This window comes from Macaca nemestrina, chromosome 15, assembly GCF_043159975.1.
Source record: "Macaca nemestrina isolate mMacNem1 chromosome 15, mMacNem.hap1, whole genome shotgun sequence".
In the NCBI taxonomy this organism is placed as follows: Eukaryota; Metazoa; Chordata; class Mammalia; order Primates; family Cercopithecidae; genus Macaca; species Macaca nemestrina.
In genome coordinates this window covers 58,489,584-58,512,013 of record NC_092139.1, presented here as the reverse complement: position 1 = coordinate 58,512,013, position 22,430 = coordinate 58,489,584, and the positions used below count along the sequence as shown (strand labels likewise).

General features: G+C 46.5%; 1 protein-coding gene and 1 non-coding gene across 4 annotated transcripts in view; one reads left to right on the top strand and one right to left on the bottom strand.

Annotated features, from left to right (window-relative positions):
- The window catches only part of APMA (adipocyte plasma membrane associated protein), a 28,269-nt gene extending 5,839 nt beyond the window's left edge, over positions 1-22,430 (top strand). The window contains exons 2-9 of one of the 3 annotated variants that reach the window (XM_071079752.1): positions 2,787-2,903; positions 5,902-6,017; positions 10,996-11,088; positions 13,830-13,946; positions 15,049-15,223; positions 15,755-15,889; positions 16,328-16,520; positions 21,349-22,430. In XM_071079752.1, the coding sequence (XP_070935853.1) occupies positions 2,787-2,903; positions 5,902-6,017; positions 10,996-11,088; positions 13,830-13,946; positions 15,049-15,223; positions 15,755-15,889; positions 16,328-16,520; positions 21,349-21,558 (1,156 nt within the window). In that variant the 3' untranslated portion in view covers positions 21,559-22,430. Of the gene's footprint in view, positions 1-2,786; positions 2,904-4,675; positions 5,306-5,901; positions 6,018-10,995; positions 11,089-13,829; positions 13,947-15,048; positions 15,224-15,754; positions 15,890-16,327; positions 16,521-21,348 lie in introns of those variants that run through there. The other 2 variants (XM_071079750.1, XM_071079751.1) reach the window with 2 other exon arrangements.
- On the bottom strand, positions 10,455-10,561 carry LOC112427573 (U6 spliceosomal RNA). The gene has a single exon (XR_003019222.2). It is a non-coding gene; the product is annotated as a U6 spliceosomal RNA (small nuclear RNA).

Here is a 22,430-nt window from a genome sequence, read left to right as displayed (position 1 = left end):
GTGACTGCAGCCATAGAGTCACATCTGGCTCTCAGTCACGCTTTTTCAGCTCTTGCGTTGTCTGTGGGAAAGCCGCTTGAGCCTTTCCCTGCCCACTTCCCTCATTTGTGAAAGAGAGAGAGACCTGGTTCCATCTGGTTGCCCACGTAAAGCACATTTCTTGGCACACTCTCATTTTGACTGTTTGCCATTCCTCTTTTCCTGGCCCTTACTCCTTTCCCTGCTGCAGACCTCTCAGGTTGCCTGAGCCTGCCATTGTGTCAAGTCATAGTTCTGTGCTTTGTAGACATTTTTATGCCTGTGGTGCTTATACCCTTGACTGATGTAAGTCAGTCACATTAGAAGAAGATTATTTGGTCCTGGGGTTTGGAGACAGGACTGGGAGGGAGAGGTTGACCTGACTTTTCCCTTCATTCTCACCTGCCCTCTTCTAGGAACTTGGGCTCTCTTGGCCTCTCTCTGCTTGGGTCTGTGGCATTTTGTTTGGGTTTGTACGGCCTGGACCACCTCCTTTCCCAATAAAAGGGGTAAGGACTGTCTATGTGGCATTTTTACCTGGCCTCAGGTGTACGGGGTGAGCTCTGAACCCCTTACGAGTGAAGAGGAGGAAGTTAGGGACAAAATTCATTTTTGGAAGATTATTAGAAGAAAAATAGACACAGAATTCTCATCAGCAAAGGGAAATGCCAAAGGAAGAAGGCAGTGGTTAGCACTGCTCTCGGGCCTGTTCTGCTCTGGAGAAACCGCAGGAGAAACTGGGCCTTGCCTTGATCACTGTGCTTGGAAATGTCCTCACCTGGGTCCAGTTTCAGTGTTTAGAAGCTCTGCTTTCCACGTAACTGCAGGACATGATTCAACCAAGCTTTCTACCACTGTGTTACAGGATCCACTTTGCTCCAGTTTCCAATCCTATGCTCCTGACATCATTCCGCACCCTCCCCAGCAGTGCCAACAGTCTTTGTGCCCAGTTAGGTGTTCTCCAAGGCGATGGTTTTTTTCCTGCTATGCTCCTCTCTTCCTTCTGAGACCTCACGAGCCGAGTCTTTTAACATCCATAGTTTTACTACTGTGTTCAAGGAAGTCTAGGCTTTTTCTGTGCTGCTCCTCAAAATTCTTCCTTCCTTCACCCACAATTCTATTCCAAAGCTACTTCCACATTTTTTTAGATATTTGTTACAGCAACACCCCACTTCTAGGGTGCTGGAAACTAGTTTATTAGAAAACTGTTAATTTTTATGGCTGCCATTAACAATTTACCACACAATGAGTGTCCTGAACAACACAAATTTATTATATAATAGTTCCGTAGGTCAGAAGTCCTGGGCAGGTCTCGCTGTGTTAAGATCAGGGTGTCAGTAGGGCTTTGTTTCTGGAGGCTCTGGGGAGACTCTGTTTCCTGCCCACTCAGGTTGGTGGCAGAACCCAGCACTCTGCAGAGGTGCTGTCCACGCGAGGGACACTTTGTGAAAGCTGCTCCCTCTTCTTCCCCTTGGTCTTTCGTTTGTCTTATTTCCACCTACCCCAGTAGAAATAGAGGGATTTATTTTCTTTTCTGCTTTATTCGTTTGTTAAAATCATGCATGTTCAGGAAGCTACCCTGCCCAACACCCCGTTTCACACTGGGGGAAACTGTGGGTTTTGGAGTGGAGAAACTGGCCTGCAGTTAGTTCCCTGGCCGGTTGTTGGGAAAGAGGACTTGGCCTATATGTTTCTACACCATATCCGGAACAGAGTTTAACACGTCTAAGTGGCAGAAGACTACACTTCTGTCAAAAATCAAACCCTGCCCCCTTAAATCAAGTCTGTTTTGTTAAGTGCGAGTCTTTTTCCTTTGTCAACACTTTAATTTTTTTGATGGAAGAAAAAAATTCTACCTTAGGAACTCATGATTTTATTTGTTTTAAGTTAATATTAATGTCAAGCATTTAGTATATTTGAGTTCAATTCATGTAAGCTAGTAATGATCCTATGAGGTTTATTAGTAGGAAGAGGCCAAATGTTTTCACTTGTTTGCCAGGTGAGAAATACTGTATTTGAAGATTGGTTCAGAGATATTTAAGGCACTACTGGTCATTTGTCCAAAAACTTCACCCAGGATTCCCGGGGAAGCTTTCACAGCTTCCCAAGGGTTTAGGAGTGGTGACTTTGAATTATAATTTTATAGATCCTGTGTAGATAACTGTCAGTATCTGTCAGACTTCTATTAGGTTGAAGAGCTGGGATTTCCTTTTGATTTCTTAAAAGTAGGTTGGGAAAAGTGATTGGGGAATTGGATCCTTAGGAAGTTGTTCTGTTTCCATTTCTTTCAAGAATTTAGTTGTCTCTTTTGCCTGTGAGAATCTTAGGGCTGCACAGTACTGAGTGTTGCTGCTTTGAATCCATGCACGGGAAATCATAGATTTTGAGAATTACCCACCTTTTCTGTGGATGAGTGTGTATCATTTACATCATTAGAACTCTTTTTCCCCATGACATTTTGTGTTCATCAGTTCTTTGAGTTTGCCTTCTTTAAAACCCTGCTAGAGGATTCAAGATCTGGAAAGTAACTGATCCAATGTATCCCACACAGGGGAAGCTGGAAGATTAAAAAGAAGAACAACAACAAAAGTGTGTTTGCCAATCCTAGCAAACAGTGCTGAAGTTTAATCACAGGCCAGAGGTCGGCCACCTTGCAGTGGAGAAACTGGATGAGTGTCCCTGCTCCTGCTGGGAGGGCTTTCGGACCGGCCAACCTTGTCACTGTCTGAGACTCAGCTGATTGCTTTTGTATCTTTTATTTCTGGCAGCTCCTTTAGCGGCAGAGTTTTCCGAGTGACCTTCTTGATGCTGGCTGTTTCTCTCACTGTTCCCCTGCTTGGAGCCATGATGCTGCTGGAATCTCCTATAGATCCACAGCCTCTCAGGTAGGCTGCCCCGCGGTCCTCAGGAGGGGTTGCTTGACAAAACGTAATAGGCTGAAATAATTCCCAAGGAAAGGAGGGTGATTAAATCAGTCTGATCTGAAAGGTAAGTTAGGAGAAACGCAGTTTTGTGATTTCTTTAGTACTTGGGTTTTTATGCTGAATTAGATGTTACTCAGTAAATATGCATGGTATTTTCCCTGTCATTGTTTTAAAAAAACTGCATAAACCAAAAACAAAAATTCAAAATTAGAGAAGCTTAATAATCATTAGAGACAGTCAACGATAATTCATTTCAAGTAGCAAAAATACACATGAATGGAGCTTCAGTTACCTCATTTAAATTTTATAAGTAACTGATTTTCTACAAAACCTATAATTAGTGTTCATTTTTTCCTGAGTTACCTTTCACCAATAGAGATCTATGAGTAACGCAGTCCATTATAATTTGAAAAAAGTATTGTATATGTAGGGCCCCCTGAAATAGATTCGTGTTTATAACTATAGTGTACAGAGCCAGGCTCTCATCAATGTGACGATCTGTGACTTCCATGTTGACCTAGTTGCAGGAGGGTTGTGCTGTCTGATTCAGTAATTTCCTGGTTCCCCTTGCAACTGCTGATGGGGTGAAGCCATCTGAAGCTTATTGTAAATGAGTTAGTCCATGTAAGGCTTAAAAAACTTCAGATAAGAATCATATCTAGTTAAAGAGTGAATATAACATACTAACTGAATAGTGTTTCATCCATAAAAATTAAGGCTTTATATTGGATCCAATTCACTAAGAATGTAGAGGACACGGTTCTGACCTTAGATTGACATGTGTAGCTGAGTGAACTTTTTGTTGTTGGATTAGAATAGTGAAGGCACAAGGTGCTGTAAACACACAATTTGCTCGTTAGGATTGAAAATGGGTGAAGGACTGGGGACTCTAGTCAGCCCCAGGAATGTCAGCTCTGTAATTCCTAGTGTGCTAGTGGATCCTCAGATGCATTTTTCTGCCTGAGCCATGCCTGAGGACATCCTGTCTCCAAAGGAGGGGCGTTGGGCGGGTGGGGGGGTGGTCCCCTGATGTGTTGAGGGAGGGGCTTTTCTCTTTCTAACCCTTCTTAACAGAGCAGGATGGCTCATTCTACCCAAAGATAAACTGACCTGGGCCTTCTTAGATAGTCCAGTTGGCTAAGGTGGGGGAGTGAACTGTATCTGCAGTTGGGGATTAGAAGCTTGGGTTGGGGGGCTGGCCTTGGAAAAGGAGGCTGAGGTTGAGTTTTGAGTTGGAGAGAGAGGTTGGAGCCTCAGTGATTGCAGACCTTTGATCTCAGGAAAGATGAATGTATATGTGGAAAGAGTGGTGAAGAAATGCACTGGGAAATGGGTTATGTAGCCCTGGCCAGACACTGAAAGGAAGCAGGGCCCACTGGGGATTGCAAGTTGTTTGTACAAAGTGAGTTATGATTGTTGAGTAGAAGAGCCTGATGAGGAAGGAAAGGAAGAGAAGCAGTGGAACCATCGTAGCCAAGAGGGGCCTCTCTCCTGGGCTCAGCTTTCGGAATGGCAGTGGAACCATCACAGCCAACAGGGACCTCTCTCCTGGGCTCAGCTTATGGCAGTGGAACCATCACAGCCAACAGGGACCTCTCTCCTGGGCTCAGCTTATGGCAGTGGAACCATCGCAGCCAACAGGGACCTCTCTCCTGGGCTCAGCTTATGGCAGTGGAACCGTCACAGCCAACAGGGACCTCTCTCCTGGGCTCAGCTTATGGCAGTGGAACCATCGCAGCCAACAGGGACCTCTCTCCTGGGCTCAGCTTATGGCAGTGGAACCATCGCAGCCAACAGGGACCTCTCTCCTGGGCTCAGCTTATGGCAGTGGAACCGTCACAGCCAACAGGGACCTCTCTCCTGGGCTCAGCTTTCGGAATGGCAGTGGAACCATTACAGCCAACAGAGACCTCTCTCCTGGGCTCAGCTTTCGGAATGGCGGTGGAACCGTCACAGCCAACAGGGACCTCTCTGCTGGGCTCAGCTTTCGGAATGGCAGTGGAACCGTCACAGCCAACAGGGACCTCTCTCCTGGGCTCAGCTTTCGGAATGGCAGTGGAACTGTCACAGCCAACAGGGACCTCTCTCCTGGGCTCAGCTTTTGGCAGTGGAACCGTCCCAGCCAACAGGGACCTCTCTCCTGGGCTCAGCTTTCAGAATGGCAGTGGAACTGTCACAGCCAACAGGGACCTCTCTCCTGGGCTCAGCTTTCAGAATGGCAGTGGAACTGTCACAGCCAACAGGGACCTCTCTCCTGGGCTCAGCTTTCGGAATGGCACACTCAAAAACAGGAAGATAGGCCCCAAAATACAGAGCAGAAGCAGAAGCCTGTTACGTGACAGAGCTTGGTGTGTCTCACACAGGTACACGGGCCATGACACAGCCTGTGCCCCATGCATGCCATCCCACTGGGTACCGACTCAGCTGCAGCCCTCTCAGCCCACAGTCACTCTGTGGAAGGACATGGTTTCTCTTCAGAAGGGAACAAAAAGTTTATTTTTCATAGAAGGATATGGATGTTTCCAGTCACTGAAAAAATATCAGTTAAAGTCAAATTTATGGTAAAAAAAAAAATAATAATAATAGAGCAGCATTTTGGAGAATGGATTTGGTCTTCTCTATGAAGCATGAGGCCGGGCCATCAGTTGTGAAACGTGGGCACTGCCCCCCACCACCCTAGGTGGACTGCGGTGGCTATAGGGCTGTGTGAGTCACAGGGGTGAGGAGGTCCAGCTGCCCTGAGGCGTTGGATGGGAGTGGGGAGCTGGGGAGGCTGGAGGGTGGGTGGGCACAGGCCCCAGGATGTTCTCAGGTGATATCTTAACCCTTCTATTTCTGGCAACTGAGGATGTTGTTAGAAAGTGCCATCTTTATGAAAGAACCGAGAGTAGGTGCTTGGTACAGGTTTTCTTCACATGTGTATTTATGGACAAATCTCTGGAACTGCATTATTTTGCAGCTTCAAAGAACCCCCGCTCTTGCTTGGCGTTCTGCATCCAAATACGAAGTTGCGACAGGCAGAAAGGCTGTTTGAAAATCAGCTTATTGGACCGGAGTCCATAGCACATATCGGGGGTAAGTCTGAGCTGGGGGTCCTTCCAGGCTGTCTGTTGTCTGAGGGGGCGGGTTCTGTGGGAGCAGCTGCAGTGGCACACTGCCCCTGGACTGGGGCCCTGCACATCCTTCTTAGCTGCGGACATGGGGCTTGGACCCCAGACATTACATGGGAGGCCCTAGTGCCTGGTGGCTCTTTCTGCTGGTCTCATCTGCGCAGGATTGCATGCCGTTTTAGCACTTGGTGGTTTTCAGTTCATCTCTGTGGAGCACTTTGTTGTGCTCAGAGTGTTGTGAAAGGAAAAAGGCCAAATACAGATACTGATGTTTAGTTTATTTATCAAAGTTAAATAGGTATTTGACAGCACAGCATTTCTTAGTTCCCTTTGCTTTGTATAGATTTCACTGTGAAGTGAAGACAAATGGTTCTCAATATTTCCACTGTTTTTTTGTCTGTCTGTTTGAAAGCTCACTTTGGTGGGTACACTTAAGGATAACCATCTACATCACACTCGCCCACACCTCAGAGCTAGAATTGGATCTGGTTCGAATACTTGCATCTCTAGCAACCTTGAGCAAGGCATTTTCTGTTTGTGAAAATGAGAATTAAGTTTCGTATTGGAAAGGCACAGATAGTCACAGATAATTTAAAACTTAATCTGGTACGGGCTTGCTGAGTAGCTTCTTTGGAAGTGCCGCTTGTTATTCCGAAACACACTCTGTTCTCCAGGCAGTAGGTGGCTGTGGATGTGCACACAGGGTGCTTCTGTTGTGCTCTCAAGGCCAGTCAGTGGCCTCTCTTCCAGTGACGTTTGACCAGCTTCTTTTGCCCAGGCCCTGCTATTTGACACAGGCCCCAAGGACTGGTCCATTTCTGCAGTTGGTTTGTTTTCTTGGCTGTCAAAGTCATAATTGTTTCAAGAAAAGTAAATATCATGATAGAACTTTGCATTTCTCTTAAAAAGACATTGGCATTTATTTGTGTAAATTTTATAAGCTTTAGCTTTTTTTGGTGAAAAATCAAATATTGCTATTTAAAACTGAAACTTAACAGCAGTTGAAGTGCAAACCAATGATCTTACCTCCCAAAGAGAGCACTTTCCTGCCTTTTTCCTTTTCACTGGGATTACTTCTCATTGTACTTTGTCACCAGGTCCCAGCTTTTTGTCTTTCTTTGGTGAGCTGGTGATATTTCTTGGCCAGGCACAGTGGGGTCCTTTCTGGTGGGTGTGAGCCCCTGGGAGGCGCCCAGGGACCTGCCGCTGCTATCTCTGCCACCTCATTTGGAAGCTGCCCTGGGGGCTGGCTGGCAGGTTGCTGACAGTGGAGGCAGGTGCTAATCTGGGGAGTGCTGGGAGAGAGCAATCACCAGTTATAGCAGGCTTTATTTTTAAGAGCAGTTTTAGGTTCACAGCAAAATTGAGCAGAAGGTACAGAGATTTTCTGAAAAAGAGTTTTTATTATGATTGGGTGTTGCATTTCATCAAATGCTTTTTCTGCACACATGCCATGCACAGCCTCCCACATGATCAACATCCCCCACCACAGTGGCACGTTTGTTACAACTGATGTACCCACATCAATACGTCATTATTACTTAGAGTCTGTAGTTTACAGTAGGGTTCACTCTTGGTTTTATACATTCTATGGGTTTGGACAAATGCCATGTATCCACCATTATGGTATCATACAGGGTGTTTTCACTGCCCTGAAAATCCTCTCTGCTCTGCCTGTTCATCCCATCCTCCAATTTTAACCCATGACAACCACTGATCTTTTTGCCATCTCCATAGTTTTGCCTTTTCCAGAATGTTATGTAGTTGGACTCATACAGTATGTAGCCTTTCCAGATTGGCATCTTTCACTTAGTAGTATGCATTTATTTAAAGTTCCTCCATGTCTTTCCATGGCTTGATAGCTCATTTCTTTTTAGCACTGAATAATATTCCATTGTATGAATGTGCCACAGTTTAGTTACCTACTGAAATACATCTTGGTTGCTGCTAAGTTTTGCCAGTTATGAATAAGGCTGGAACAAACATCTGTGGGCAGGTTTCTGTGTGGACCTGAGTTTTCAGCTCTTTTGGGTAAATACTGAAAAGCATAATTGCTGGATTGTGTGGTAAGAGTTAAGTTTTGTAAGAAACCACCAAGCGTTTCCAAAGTGGCTGTACCATTTGCCTTCCCATTAACAATTAGAGTTCCTGATGCTCCATGTCCTTGCCAGCATTTGGTGGTGTCAGTGTTTTGGATTGTGGCCCTTTTAATAGGCGTGTAGTGGTATCTCGTTGTTTTAGTTTGCATTTCTCTGATGACATTTGATGTGGAATATCTTCATGTGCTTAACTGCCATCTGTATATCTTCTTTGGTGATGTGTCTGTTCAGGCCTTTTGCCCATTTTTGTAATTGGGTTGTTCATTTTCTTATTGTTGAGTTTTAAGAGTTGTTTGTGTATTTTGGATAATAGTTCTTTATCAGACATGTCATTTGCAAATATTTTCTCCCAGTCTGTGGCTTCTCATTCTTTTGACAGTATCTTCTGCAGAGCAAGAATTTTTAATTTTAATGAAGTTTCGCTTTTTATTTCTTCATGTATCTCACCTTGGTGTTATATCTAAAAATTCATCATCATACCCCAGGTGACCTAGATTTTCTCCTATGTTATCTTCTAGGAATTTGTTTTGTATTTTACATTTAGGTCTATGATCCAATTTGAATTCCATTTTTGTGAAGGGTATAAGATCTGTGTCTACATTTGTTTGCCTGTGGATGCAAACAAATTTGTTCCAGCACCATTTGTGGAAAATGCTGTCTTTTCTCCATTATGTATTGCGTTTACTCCTTTGTCAAAAGATCAGTTGATTATATTTATGTGGGTCTGTCTCTGGGATAAAAGTTTTATATGTTCCATTGATTTATTTTTCTATTCTTTGCTAATACCACATTGTCTTGATTACTGTAGCTTTATAGTGAATATTGAAGTTGAGTAGTTTCAGTCCTCTGACTTTATTCTTTTCCTTCAATATTGTGTTGGATATTTTGGGTCTCTGCCCTCTCCATATTAACTTTAGGATTAATTCATCTGTATCTGCAAAATAACTTGCTGGGATTTTGATTGGGATTACATTGAATCTATAGATTAAGGTTGGGAAAAACTGACATTTTGACAGTATTAAGTTTTCCTATCCATGAACATGGAATATCTCTCCATTTATTTAGTTCTTTGATTTCTTTCATCAGAATTTTGTAGTTTTCCTCATATAGACCTTGTGCATATTATGTTATATTTATACCTAAGCATGCCATTCTTTTGGATGCTAATGTACATAGTGTTGTGTTTTCAATTCCAAATTCCATTTGTTCATTGTTAGTATAAAGGAAGGTGAGTCAATATCTTGCAATATCCTGCAACCTTGCTATAATTGCTTAGTTCCAGAAGGGTTTTTTGTTGTTGTTGATTCTTTCAGATTTTCTACCTAGACAATTATGTCACTTGCAAACAAAGAGAGCTTTATTTCTTTCTTCTCAATCTGTGTACCTTTTGTTTCCTTTTCATGTCTTACTGCATTAGCTAGGTCTTCCAGTGTGATAGTGAAAGGGAGTAGTGACAGGGGCATCTTTGCCTTGTTCTTGATCTTAGCAGGAAAGCTTCTAGTTTGTCATCCATAAGTATGATGTTTTATGTAGATTTTTTTATAGATGTTCTTGATCAAGTTAAGAAAGTTTTCCTCTACTCCCAGCTTGCTGAGAGCTTTTAATCGTGAATGGGTGTTGGATGTTACTAGATGCTTTTTTCTGTATCTGTTGATATGATCATGTGATTATTCTTGTTTAGATTGTTGAAGTCTCTGTGATAGTGGATTCTGTTTCTCCTTGCAGTTTCATTAGTTTTTGCCTCACATATTGGTGCTCTGTTGTGAAGCATATACACATTAAAGGTTCTTATGTCTTTTTGAGGAATTGACCCCTTTGTCATTGTGTGATGCTCCTCTTTATCCCTGATAACTTTCCTTGCTGTGAAGTCTTCTCTGTCTGAATTTAATACAGCTACTCTGGCTTGCTTTTGGTTAGTGTTAACATGATGTACTTTCTTCATCCCTTCACTTTTAATCTATGTATGTCTTTATATTTAAAGTGGGTTTCTTGTATACAACATAGAGTTGGATCTTGTTTTTTGAATAATTCTGGCAATGTCTCTCTTTCATTTGGTATATTTAGACCATTTATGTTTAAAGTGATTATTGATATATTGGATTAATAGCTACCATATTTGTTACTGTTTTCTATTCTTTGCCCTTATTCTTGTTTCTGTTTTTGCATTCTACTCTCTTTTTGTCTTTTGTAGTTTTAAACTGAGTATTTTATATGATTCCATTTTCTCTCCTTTGTTAGCGTATCAGTTATACTTCTTTTTTACTTTTTATAGTGGTTACCCTTGAGTTTACTATATACATTTGAAAACTATGTAATGTTTTATGAATTTGTGTATCATCATTGCTCAGGGAGCATGCTGATCTTCTCTGTATCATTCTAATTTTAGTATATGTGCTGCTGAAGTAAGCGCTTCATGTGCTATAATTTTCTCCTAAAGGATTTCTGGCAGTTCTTCCCCTTTAGTTGGATATAATCAATATCAGTAGCAGACACTGATGTGAGGTGAATATAAACTCATGCCCCTAAGTACTGAGTGTCAGCTTGGGTGCTTCAGGACTGGAGAAAATCCTCACAGTTCTCATCACTGATGAGTGTCTGCTGCACCCTTGCTCTCAAGTCCGGTTCACACCCACAGGCTGCTTCCCTAGGCCCCCGCAGTTTTATCGCTGTAAGTTTTAAGGATTTTTTGTATTCCCAGAAATTGCTTCTCTTTCATCTTCAAAATTGGCATTTCCTCTAGAGGGGCAGGGGGAACACATAAACAAGCCCTCTTATAGGAGAAGGTGGCTTAGTCACAGTTCTTAGGCTAACATTGTTCTTCCTCCTTTTTGTGTGTTTAAACAGATGTGATGTTTACTGGGACAGCAGATGGCCGGGTTGTAAAACTTGAAAATGGTGAAATAGAGACCATTGCCCGGTTTGGTTCGGGTCCGTGCAGTAAGTTGGTGATAATCCCCTGATATGTCTCTTCCAGTCTTTCAGAAAGATGTCAGATCACTGTGTGGAACTGCTTTTCCCTAGAATGCCTGTAGGAGAAAAAGAACCTCTGACCATATAGTAGATGGAACATGACGTCCCCATGAGCTCTTCATTTCCCTGGTGGTCCTTGGGCCTCATGGTGCCTGATGGTCACCTGCAGTCCCCATTTTGCAGCTGGGCAGTGGCCGTGGCCCCTGCTTGGTACTGCGTGGGCCTCGCCCCTCACCGTTTTACTGGGGTCCCTGTTTACCTTTGCAGTACTTCAGAGGCTAATAGGTGTTATCACAGTGCTGCTGTGGAAAAGCAGGTGGCCTTGTCATTACTCGGATGTGTAAGTGTTATTCTGCCCTGGTCTCAGGAATTTCAGCCCTGTAAGTGAGAATACCCTTAAGTCATTCAAATTTTGGAAAACTAGAGTAGTAGACTCACTGTTTATAACTGATAGTCTATAGACCTAATGGTTACCATTTTTTAATAGCTGGAATGTTTTTATTAAAATGATGCATTTTAATAAACACAAACAACACAAAGGTACAAAGGAGAAAATAAAAATCACCTTAGTCTTTTCAGATGTAATTATTATGAACATTTTAGTGGTTTACTTTTCAGACATCTTTTTGTTCATAGACATCCACACCCACACATATGATGGAATTATACTCTACATCAGTTCTTTAACCTACCTTTTTCCATGCCATTTTGGCAGTAAGCACCCTGCAGTGAGCATCCCCCAGTGAACACCCTGCAATAAGCATTTGCAGTGAGCATCCATGGTGAGCACCTACAGTAGCACCTGGAGTGAGCACCCATGGTGAGCACCCTACAATAAGCACCTGCAGTGAGCAGCCCACAGTGAACACCCTGCAGTAAGCACCTACAGTGAACACCTATGGTGAACACCTGCAGTGGTACTTGCAGTGAGCACCCCACAGTTAATGCCCTGCAAAAGCACCTGTATTGAGCACCCTGCAGTAAGCACCTGTAATGAGCACTTCACAGTGAACACCCTGCAATAAGCACCTGCAGTGAGCACCCCACATGAATACCCTGCAGTAAGCACCTTCAGGGAGCACCTCACAGTGAACACCTTGCAGTAAGCACCTGCAGGGAGTACCCCACAGTGAACACCCTGCAATAACCACCTGCAGTGAACACCCTACAGTGAACACCCTGCAATAAGCACCTGCAGTGAGCACCCCACATGAATACCCTGCAGTAAGCACCTTCAGGGAGCACCCCACAGTGAACACCTTGCAATAAGCACCTGCAGGGAATACCCCACAGTGAACACCCTGCAATAACCACCTGCAATGAACACCCTACAGTGAACACCCTGCAATAAGCACCTGCAGTGAGCACCCCACATGAATACCCTGCAGTAAGTACCTTCAGGGAGCACCCCACAGTCAACACCTTGCAATAAGCACCTGCAGTGAGCACCCCACAGTGAACACCCTGCAATAAGTACCTGCAGTGAGCACCCCACATGAATACCCTGCAGTAAGCACCGTCAGGGAGCACCCCACAGTGAACACTTTGCAATAAGCACCTGCAGAGAGCACCCCACAGTGAACACCCTGCAATAACCACCTTCAGTGAGCACCCCACAGTGAACACCTTGCGATAAGTACCTGCAGTGAGCACCCCACAGTGAGCACCCTGCAGTAAGCACCTGCAGTGAGCACCCCACAGTGAACACCCTGCAATAAGCACCTGCAGTAAGGACCCCACAGTGAACACCCTGCAATAGGTACCTGCAGTGAGCACCTCACAGTGAATACCCTGCAGTAAGCACCTGTAGTGAGCACCCTGCAGTGAACACCCTGCAATAAGCACCTGCAGTAAGTACCCTGCAATAAGCACCTTCAGTGAGCACTCCACATGAACATCTTGGAATAAGCACCTGCAGTAAGCACCCTGCAATAAGCACTTGCACTGAACACCCCACAGTGATCACCCTGCAATAAGTACCTGCAGTGAGCACCCCACATGAATACCCTGCAGTAAGCACCGTCAGGGAGCACCCCACAGTGAACACCTTGCGATAAGCACCTGCAGAGAGCATCCCACAGTGAACACCCTGCAATAACCACCTTCAGTGAGCACCCCACAGTGAATATCTTGCGATAAGTACCTGCAGTGAGCACCCCACAGTGAACACCCTGCAGTAACCACCTGCAGTGAGCACCCCACAGTGAACACCCTGCAGTAACCACCTGCAGTGAGCACCCCACAGTGAACACCCTGCAATAAGCACCTGCAGTAAGTACCCCACAGTGAACACCCTGCAATAAGCACCTGCAGTGAGTACTCCACGTGAACACCCTGCAATAAGCACCTGCAGTAAGTACCCTGCAATAAGCACCTTCAGTGAGCACTCCACATGAACATCTTGCAATAAGCACCTGCAGTAAGCACCCTGCAATAAGCACTTGCACTGAACACCCCACAGTGAACACCCTGCAATAAGCACCTGCAGTAAGCACCCTGCAATAAGCGTCTCAGTGAGCACCCCACAATGAACACCTTACAGTAAGCACTTGCAGTGCAGTGAGCACCTGCAGGGCAGTTCTAGCTCTAATGCCATAGTCTTGTACAGCATGTTGTATGGGAAAGGATGGATGAGATACTTGGATGCTGAGGACAGCACAGGTAGAATCTGGGACCAGCTACCAATCCCCGTCTGTTTGTTTTTCTAGAAACCCGAGATGATGAGCCTGTGTGTGGGAGACCCCTGGGTATCCGTGCAGGGCCCAATGGGACTCTCTTTGTGGCTGATGCATACAAGGGACTATTTGAAGTAAATCCCTGGAAACGTATGTGATAATGTATTGTTTCCTTCTATGATGATTTTAGATCTTTTAAACAGTATATGTATGTATAGACTTAATAGGATTTGTTAACAACAGTCTGCTAAAGACTCTGATATTTCTTATTCACTGAACAGTACTGAAAGCATTGCCTGCAAAAGTCAGCTAGTTTTAAACACCAGAAAACTCCCTACCCATGATTGCATTTGGTCCATACCCTAATTTCCTCCAAGCATTTATATTTTAGCCACAGGGTCTCAAAAGGACTTATTTTGAGGAAGTTAGACCTCTTTCTGTCTTTATTTTTCTGTGTGTCTCTCTGCATCTTGTCTATTTGTTTTCTCTCTTTTTCTTCTCTGTGGCCCTCCCCTTTGTCTCTGCTTTTCTGTTTTCTCCTGTAGTTCCTCCTCTTCTTTCCCCTGACTGCTCATGAGTCCCCTTGACCAGACTGTAGTATGTGCTGTGTGTCTCAGTGGAGGTTCCTGCTGGGGAGGCGTCCATTGTCTCGTGCAGTGCACGGGGGCCCGAATGTAGGCCCTGCAGCCCAGCTGCTTGGGGCCGTTCCACTCTGCTGGCCACCAGCTGTGACTGCAGGTCCCTTGACTGCTCTGTGCGCAGCTTCCTCATCAAATTGGGGTCATAGTAACCCTGCCCGTGGGATTGTTGTGAAGGTTTAAAGGCGGTCACACCTCAAGAGTGCTTAGCACTCAGTCCATGTTCTTTCTATTATTTTTCAGAACTTATACTACTGCTTTTTTTTTCTAAAAGCAGATGAGTAGACTATGTCATATTTTTCTCAAATAGAACTACAGCCTGCCTAACACTTGCAATATATGTTATCAAGTCAGTTGACCTTCTAGGTCAGTTGACCTAGAAGAAAGAATTCCTCATCTTTATAGAAAAGATTCTGCCTTTAATGAAGTTAGTCTAAAAAAAAAATCATTTAACACCTAATACTGTTTTTACTATAAGAAGGAATGAATCTTCTGACATATGACCTGGAGAAATTTCAGTTTTTCTTTTTAAATCAGGCTGGTTAATATTTTGAAATTATTGAAAAGAAAGTTCCTAGTTCAAGTCAATCTTTTTCTTTCTTTTTAAACTTCAGGTGAAGTGAAACTGCTGCTGTCCTCCGAGACACCCATTGAGGGGAAGAAAATGTCCTTTGTGAATGATCTTACGGTCACTCAGGATGGGAGGAAGATTTATTTCACTGATTCTAGCAGCAAATGGCAAAGACGAGACTACCTGCTTCTGGTGATGGAGGGCACAGATGACGGGCGGTGAGGCCTTGCTCCAGGTCTCCCATTTGTTGAGTTCACCAGCCAGGCCAGCCGCTTCAGCAGGGCCTGTTACTTCTAGGGACCAAGGGAGTATTTTCAGCATCATATTTCAGCTTCTAGTACAGGACCTTAGTGGCTTCTGGAGGCAGGTGATGGATGTCACAGAATGGAACAAGGTGCTTTCGTTTTCTCTGAGGAAATAAAACAGGCCAGTCCGTCTGAGGGTGCAAGTCCAGGCAGTCAGGAGAAACCCTGGAGGCAGGCCAGGGCTTTGAGTTGCCTCTCTCGGGGGGACTCCTGTCCGGCTCCCAGGTCAGCAAGAGAACTTGGGATTCTCTGGAGGGGACACTGGATCTGCTCTGGATGGGGAAGGGCCCCCAGGGGCCAGCCTTGAATCAGGTTTGAGCAGGGGACCCAGGGCCTGTTGTTCCAGGTTGAGGTGGAGTCACCTTCTGCAGGCCCATGCCCTGAAGGCCCAGAGTGGGAGCCAGGGATTCTCCCGCATAACCCTCTGCTTTTGGTGTTCCACAGCCTGCTGGAGTACGATACTGTGACCAGGGAAGTAAAAGTTTTATTGGACCAGCTGCGGTTCCCGAATGGAGTCCAGCTGTCTCCTGCAGAAGACTTTGTCCTGGTGGCAGAAACGACCATGGCCAGGATACGAAGGTGTGTGTGGGATTAGCTGAGCCGTCAGTTGCTGGCCAGAGCACATCATGGCGGGGTAAAGTGGGCATGGAAATGGGATCGACAGAAATCAGAGGCAGCAGTGCACCTTCTGCATGGCATGTTAAAGAAAATTCAAGGGTGCACTTTTCTTTCTCCCATTGCGAGTCGTAGTCTGGGAGTGTCTTCAGGCCAGCTGATGCAGCCCGGGCCCCATTCCCCTGCTGGCAGGGCCTTGGTCATCCCCCGACTTGCTTCCCCTCTATTCATGCTGGGCCCTGTGCACAAAGGTTTCTTCTCAGCAGCTGTGCCTTTGTTCATGATGGACATAGTTAGAGCACTTTCCATATATATATTTGGACCAAGACTTGGTGCTTGGCTAAAATTTTTATCTTAAATTGAGGGGCTATGGCTCACTGTCTGCTTGGGTGAATTTTTCAGAGTCTATGTTTCTGGCCTGATGAAGGGCGGGGCTGATCTGTTTGTGGAGAACATGCCTGGATTTCCAGACAACATCCGGCCCAGCAGCTTTGGGGGGTACTGGGTCGGCATGTCAACCATCCGCCCTAACCCTGGGTTTTCCATGCTGGATTTCTTATCTGAGAGACCCTGGATCAAAAGGATGATTTTTAAGGTAACTATAAAAACTGTTACTCCAAAAAAGAAAATGGAAGTGAATTGAATCATATTTTTTTGACCCTTATAGCTTAAAAATCTAATTCTGCTTGTAGTATTTGGCTCTGAATGACACTTAGAAACACATTTTATTCTTCATCCTGAAATGCAGATTTAAACATTTGGACCCTTTGGTTCTTCTGGTTTCCCTGTTTCTGGGTGTTTTGATTGCCACCCTCACCATCATGGATCTGGGCATCCGCCTGCCTGTCAGTCTCGCTCCTCCATCTGCCATGGCTGTGCCAGGCCTTCTCTGCTCTCCGCCCTCCTCTCTGCCTCCTCAGGGAAAGAGTCGGAAGGTGCCCCTTCCTCCCCTCCCTGCAGGTGTGGCCACCCCTGTAACCCAGTCACCACAGCTGCCGTTGCGCCTGCTGTCTGCTGCCTTCTTGCAGCCTCACTGCCAGGCACCCTTCTCTATGGAGTTCTGCCCTTTGACCTCCTACCACACCCAAATCTTTCCCTTTAAAAAAAAAAAGTCACCCACCCCCACCAATGGCCAGCCATAGCCCCTTCAACACAACAGCCCCTTCAACACAACAGCCCCTTCAACACAACAGCCCCTTCAACACAACAGCCCCTTCAACCCAGCCTTTAAAGCTTGCCGTTTTCCCAGTGGCTTCCATGAAGCACCCCACATCATAACTCAGCACGTTTACACTGTGGAGGGGTCACTTGCTGACATGGGCGCTTGTGTAATATAGAGATCTGCTTTTCCAGCAAGCTCCATGTCACAGGCTGAATAGGTATTTGAAGTTGATACTGAATATTTGAACTGATAGGGAAATACTAGCTTACGGTCCTGGGGCTGACAGGCAGCAGTTGCTGAGTCCTCCTGCCGGGCTGTGTGCCTGGACCCCTCCTAGGGGCTGCGTGCACATTCTCAGACTGGCTCACGGTCTTCAGTGATGTGAGTTCTGTGGGTTACTGTGTGGGAAGTCCTAATCTGTTGAGAAATCTGTCCTTCTCTTTGCCTTATTGGCTCCAGAGATACCATCTGTTCCTGCTGGCACCTAGGGGGAAGCAGAATAGCAGGTGGGCTAGCACAGGGGTTTTGGAGGCTGCCAGACCAGCTGTGGGACCCTGGGCCGGAGACTTGGACTCTCTGCCTCAGGTACTCTGTAAAGTGGAAAGAATAATAGCACCTCATCAGGTGCTGGGAACATTTAGTGAGAATCTGCACATAGCGCTCTTAGCTTAGGGTAGTGTTAGTGGTGGTTGTTTGTGTCTCTTCCCCTGAATAGAATATGCATACCATCAGAGCAGGTGTTTTTCTGCGTAGTTCATTTGTCATCCTCCACACCTGCAACAGTGCCTGGCACATGTAGGCGTGAGGACGTACCGTTGATTGAGGGCATGGTTAGGGAGGGGGCTGCAAGCATGAGGGAACACGGAATCTTCCTGCAGCTGGGTGAGGAGGGGTGAGAGGGAGAACCACAGCCCCATGGACTTGGAAAGAAGGTTCAGTTTTATTCAAAATGTAATCCAAGTCATTGAAGATTTTTTTGTTTTTTGTTTTTGAGACAGAGTCTCGCTCTGTCACTCAGGCTGGTGTGTAGTGGCACAATCTCGGCTCACTGCAGTCTCTGCCTCCTGGGCTCAAGTGATTCTCCTGCCTCAGCCTCCTGAGTAGCTGGGACTACAGGCGTGCACCACCACGCTCGGCTAATTTTTATATTTTTAGTATAGACGAGTTTTCACCATGTTGGCCAGGCTGGTCTCGAATGCCTGACCTCGAGTAATCCACCCACCTCGGCCTCCCAAAGTGCTGGGATTACAACCGGGAGCCACCATGCCTGGCCTGATTTTTTTTTTTTTTTTTTTTTTTGTTTAATTTTGAGACAGTATCAAAGCTGTGGAAACGGAGGGTACAAGGGATTTTTTTTACCAGCACTGTTTTCGAGTTAGCTGCCGGCCTGATGTCCTGTCACTCATTGCAGATGCCTGAGCGTGTGTTTGGCACGTTCTCCTCATTACCACCGGTCGAAACCAGGAGATGCCCACAGCTCCCCTGTGACTGTCTGGTCTGCAGGCCCCATTCAGATTTCGCCAGTTGTCCTGCTGTTGTCCTTTATAACAAAGGATCCAACCCAGGATCAGAAGTGGTGTTTAGCTGTCAGCTCTGTTTCATCTCCTTCAGTCTGGGGATATTCAGCCCGTTTTTGTTTGAAGTTTTGGCCTTGATCCTTCGGAAGCGTACAGGTCAGCTGTGTCCCAGAATGTCCCTCCAGTAGGGTTTTTCATGTTGAGATTCTGGTCTCGTATCGCTGGCAGTAGTGGTACAGCCGTGAAGCTGTGCTCATCTTGACGAGGCTGTCATGAGGGCACAGTATCAGTTTGCTCTGTTGGGGTGGGGCAACTTCGGCCACCTGATTCAGGCGAGGAATGCCGGGTGTCTCCACCTTGACGTAGTTCTTTCGTGTTTAATTACTGAGTCGCTCACGGAGAGAAGGTTTCTGTAAGTAATCATCAGTGCCATCTTATGGTTTCCCATGTTCTTAATGGTGATTATGTTACAGTCATCATTGATATTGATGTTCAAATTACCCATCTGTGGCCAGGAGGAGCCCCTTCAGTGTGGCTTCTGGGCCTTTGGGCATGTCCTGTTGTCTTGGGCTAGCTCCTCACTTTCCAGCACGTAAGTTGTTCCAGGTTCCTCTCGTATTGTCCCTGCTCCAGCTCTGCAATTGGCCATTTCTCCCAGGAGCCCTGGTTGCCTGTGGAGGAGATCTGGGTGCTAAGTGTACTCGCTGCCTTGGGTGTTGTCGCTCCCAGGTCCCCAAGGGACTGCGCTGGCCGTACAAGCACATGATACGTACTCACACATGCCCGCATGCGTAGACATCACACACACACCGCTCATGCTTATGCCTGCATCTGTCATCTGTAAATTGAAAACCATGACAACACCACAGACTGATCCAAGTTTTCTCCCCTTATTTCTCCCCCTATTTGTACCTCTCTAACAGTGAGAAACCTGGATCCCATTGTCCTCCCTAGGTTTACCTGTTCAACCATTTTCTCTGTATGTGACCAATCTGTGGCTTCTGTGCCCTGTCACATGGCCCCATCCAGGGCTGTAGCACCCCATGCTAGGCTGTCCCCTTCCTCCCTGACCGTGTGCTAGAGGCTGCCTTTCCCCTCAAGGGCTGTGATGTCTGCACCGGGCTGTCCCTGGGTGTACACCTCTTCACTTGCATGGGCTGTCACAGCCTGATCTGGGCCTCACTGTGGGGATACCTCCTCACCCCATGTGGGCCCTGACAGCCTGTGCCAGGCCACCGCCCTGAAGGGACACCTCCTTACCCAAGCGGAGTGGGCTGGTCTGGGTCACCGTGGTCTGCCATCCCCTGCACACGTGTACCCTGCTCAGCCCCATGCTCCTGATGGAGTTGTTCAGGCGGGGAGTGATGTAGTACAAAGAATGTTTTTAAGGAGAGCTGCAGCTACTGAAAGGACAACAGCTTGCAGCAGGTCTCAGCTGGCTGTGGGAGCCTGTGTGGAAGCTGTCCCAGTGACTGGGGAGAGGTGGCAGGGCAAGGCCCAGGCCAGGGACACACACAACAGATGGCAAGACTGGTGGCTGGGCTTGTAGGGCACAGAGAGACCGGGATCAAGGGAGGGCTGGGGTCCTGGCCCTGTCTCCGGAGCTGGGGAGGCTGTCGAACTTGAAGTGCTATTAGAAAGTCCAGGCAGACATGGGTCCCAGACGGTGAGAGACAGCACTGGTGTTGGAAATGGAGATGGCAATTTGAGAGATTTCTGGGAAAGTGACTAGTTGTAATAGTAAGAGAAGATGAGATCTCTTAGGAAGAAGAGAGGAGAGGAGAGCGGGAAGGATCCATGGCCGAACAGCAGGAGGTGGCATTTCATGGGTAGTGGGAAGCCTTGGGAGTTTTTTGAGCTGTAATGCAGTTGATCTATCGCTGTTGAACGTAGAGTCTAGTCAACTTGTCTGTCTGCTTGAACATTTCCAGTGACTGGGAGACATTATTCATTGGACACTGTTTGGATATTTCCACTTGTATTAAATGCTAGAAATCTGTCTGTTAATTTCCATTCCTTGATCTTAGGCAGAGGAGTGCTTTGTCATAATTTCCGACCAGGTGTCCTGCTCTGCCAGAAATCATGCCTCTCGCCATCTGTTCTCTGCTTAAAACTCTTCAGCAGTCCCATGTGACAACAGTCTAGGTCTAAGCTCTTTTGCCTCCGTCCCTGGAGGCATCCCTCAGCATCTACACACCCCGCTTTGATGAAAGCAGTGGGATTTTGCTGTCTCTTTTGGAAGCCATGTTGTGTGGTCTGTGGACCTGCTCGCCTTTTTTTGAACATGAGCTGCTCTCAAATCTCCATCGTTTGCACCTCGCCTATTTGAAATGTTTTAAACCTAAACAGAAGACTTGTGTATTCCAGGGAAGCTGTGCTGGTTGTTGTCTGGTGGGTGGAGGTCATTCTGAGCCTTGGCTCCAGTGCTGTGACCGCCTTGGATGTGATGTGTCTCTCTGAGTTCAGCCAGGCAGTCCAGAGATGTGCTCATGTTGCTGTCCTTGTGCTGGGGAGCCTCTTTGGCCTGATCTTCACAGGGACAGGGGTGGGGTGGGGTCTGCTTTGGGGCCCCTGGGGCTGGGAGTGGGAGCTGGGTTAGCTGTCCTGTGGGGCACTGCCCTGTGGGGCTGCCCTGTCTTGGAAAGGAGTCAGACCCTTCCTGGATGGTGGGGGCGGCGTGGTTGATCTGTGCACAGCATTCTTGGCCAGATAGTGAACTCTCCCTGCACTGTGCTTCCCTCTAGCTCTTTAGTCAGGAGACGGTGATGAAGTTTGTGCCGCGGTACAGCCTCGTCCTAGAACTCAGCGACAGCGGTGCCTTCCGGAGAAGCCTGCATGATCCCGACGGGCTGGTGGCCGCCTACGTCAGTGAGGTGCACGAGCACGACGGGCACCTGTACCTGGGCTCTTTCAGGTCCCCCTTCCTCTGCAGACTCAGCCTCCAGGCTGTTTAGCCCTCCCGGATAGCTGCCCCTGCCATGTAAGCCAGGAGTCTTCACACTAAGGCACCAGGCCTGGTCCAGGAGGAGCTGTGGACACAGTCATGGTTCAAGTGTCCACATGCACTTGTCAGTCCCTGAGGGATGGTGGGCATGGCTGCTTCATCCCTTGAGGATGCCCGGGCCCCATCTGGGCTCATCTTTCTGTTTAGAGGGAAGCATAACATATCTGCCACTGGGAAGATAAATTCATGTGAAGCAATTTTCTCTTAAAAAAAAAACAAACAAAGCTTTCTAAGTACAATCATTCTCTAGGACTTGGGAAGCTCCTTGCACTTGGAACAGGGCTCAGGTGGGTGGAGCAGTAACACACTGCCCAGGAAGTTTGCTGCTGTGGCCCTGTCCTGCGGCCTCAGAGTCCTTCTTTACTATTATATAACGTGCGGTCATACCTTTATTGGGGTGGGAATGGAAGAGCAGAGGGAGGATGGCCCAAGGGTGTTGAGGCCAGCAGTGAGAGCTGTGTAAGCCAAGACTTGGAACTGTGTTCTCAAGGGTTGTGTGGGACGTGGGCTCTCCATAGTGTGTAGGAAAAGCATGTTGACTCTAGTGGCTCAGAGAGGACTTTGCTGGGTTTCTTTCTGTGAATATCTCCGCACTGACCATGCTGGAATTGGATGCTTCTGCAATTTGGGACCTACTGCAGGGGTCCGTTTAGTAACGTCCTGTCTGTGACCTTTGTTGTTGACCTCTAGACCCCAAGATGTGAACAGTGCACGTGTTAATGTCATCTTTGCTCGTGTGTTATAAGCCCCAAGTTGCTGTATATTTTCACAAGTATGTCTACACACTGGTCATGATTTTGATAATAAATAATGATAAATTGA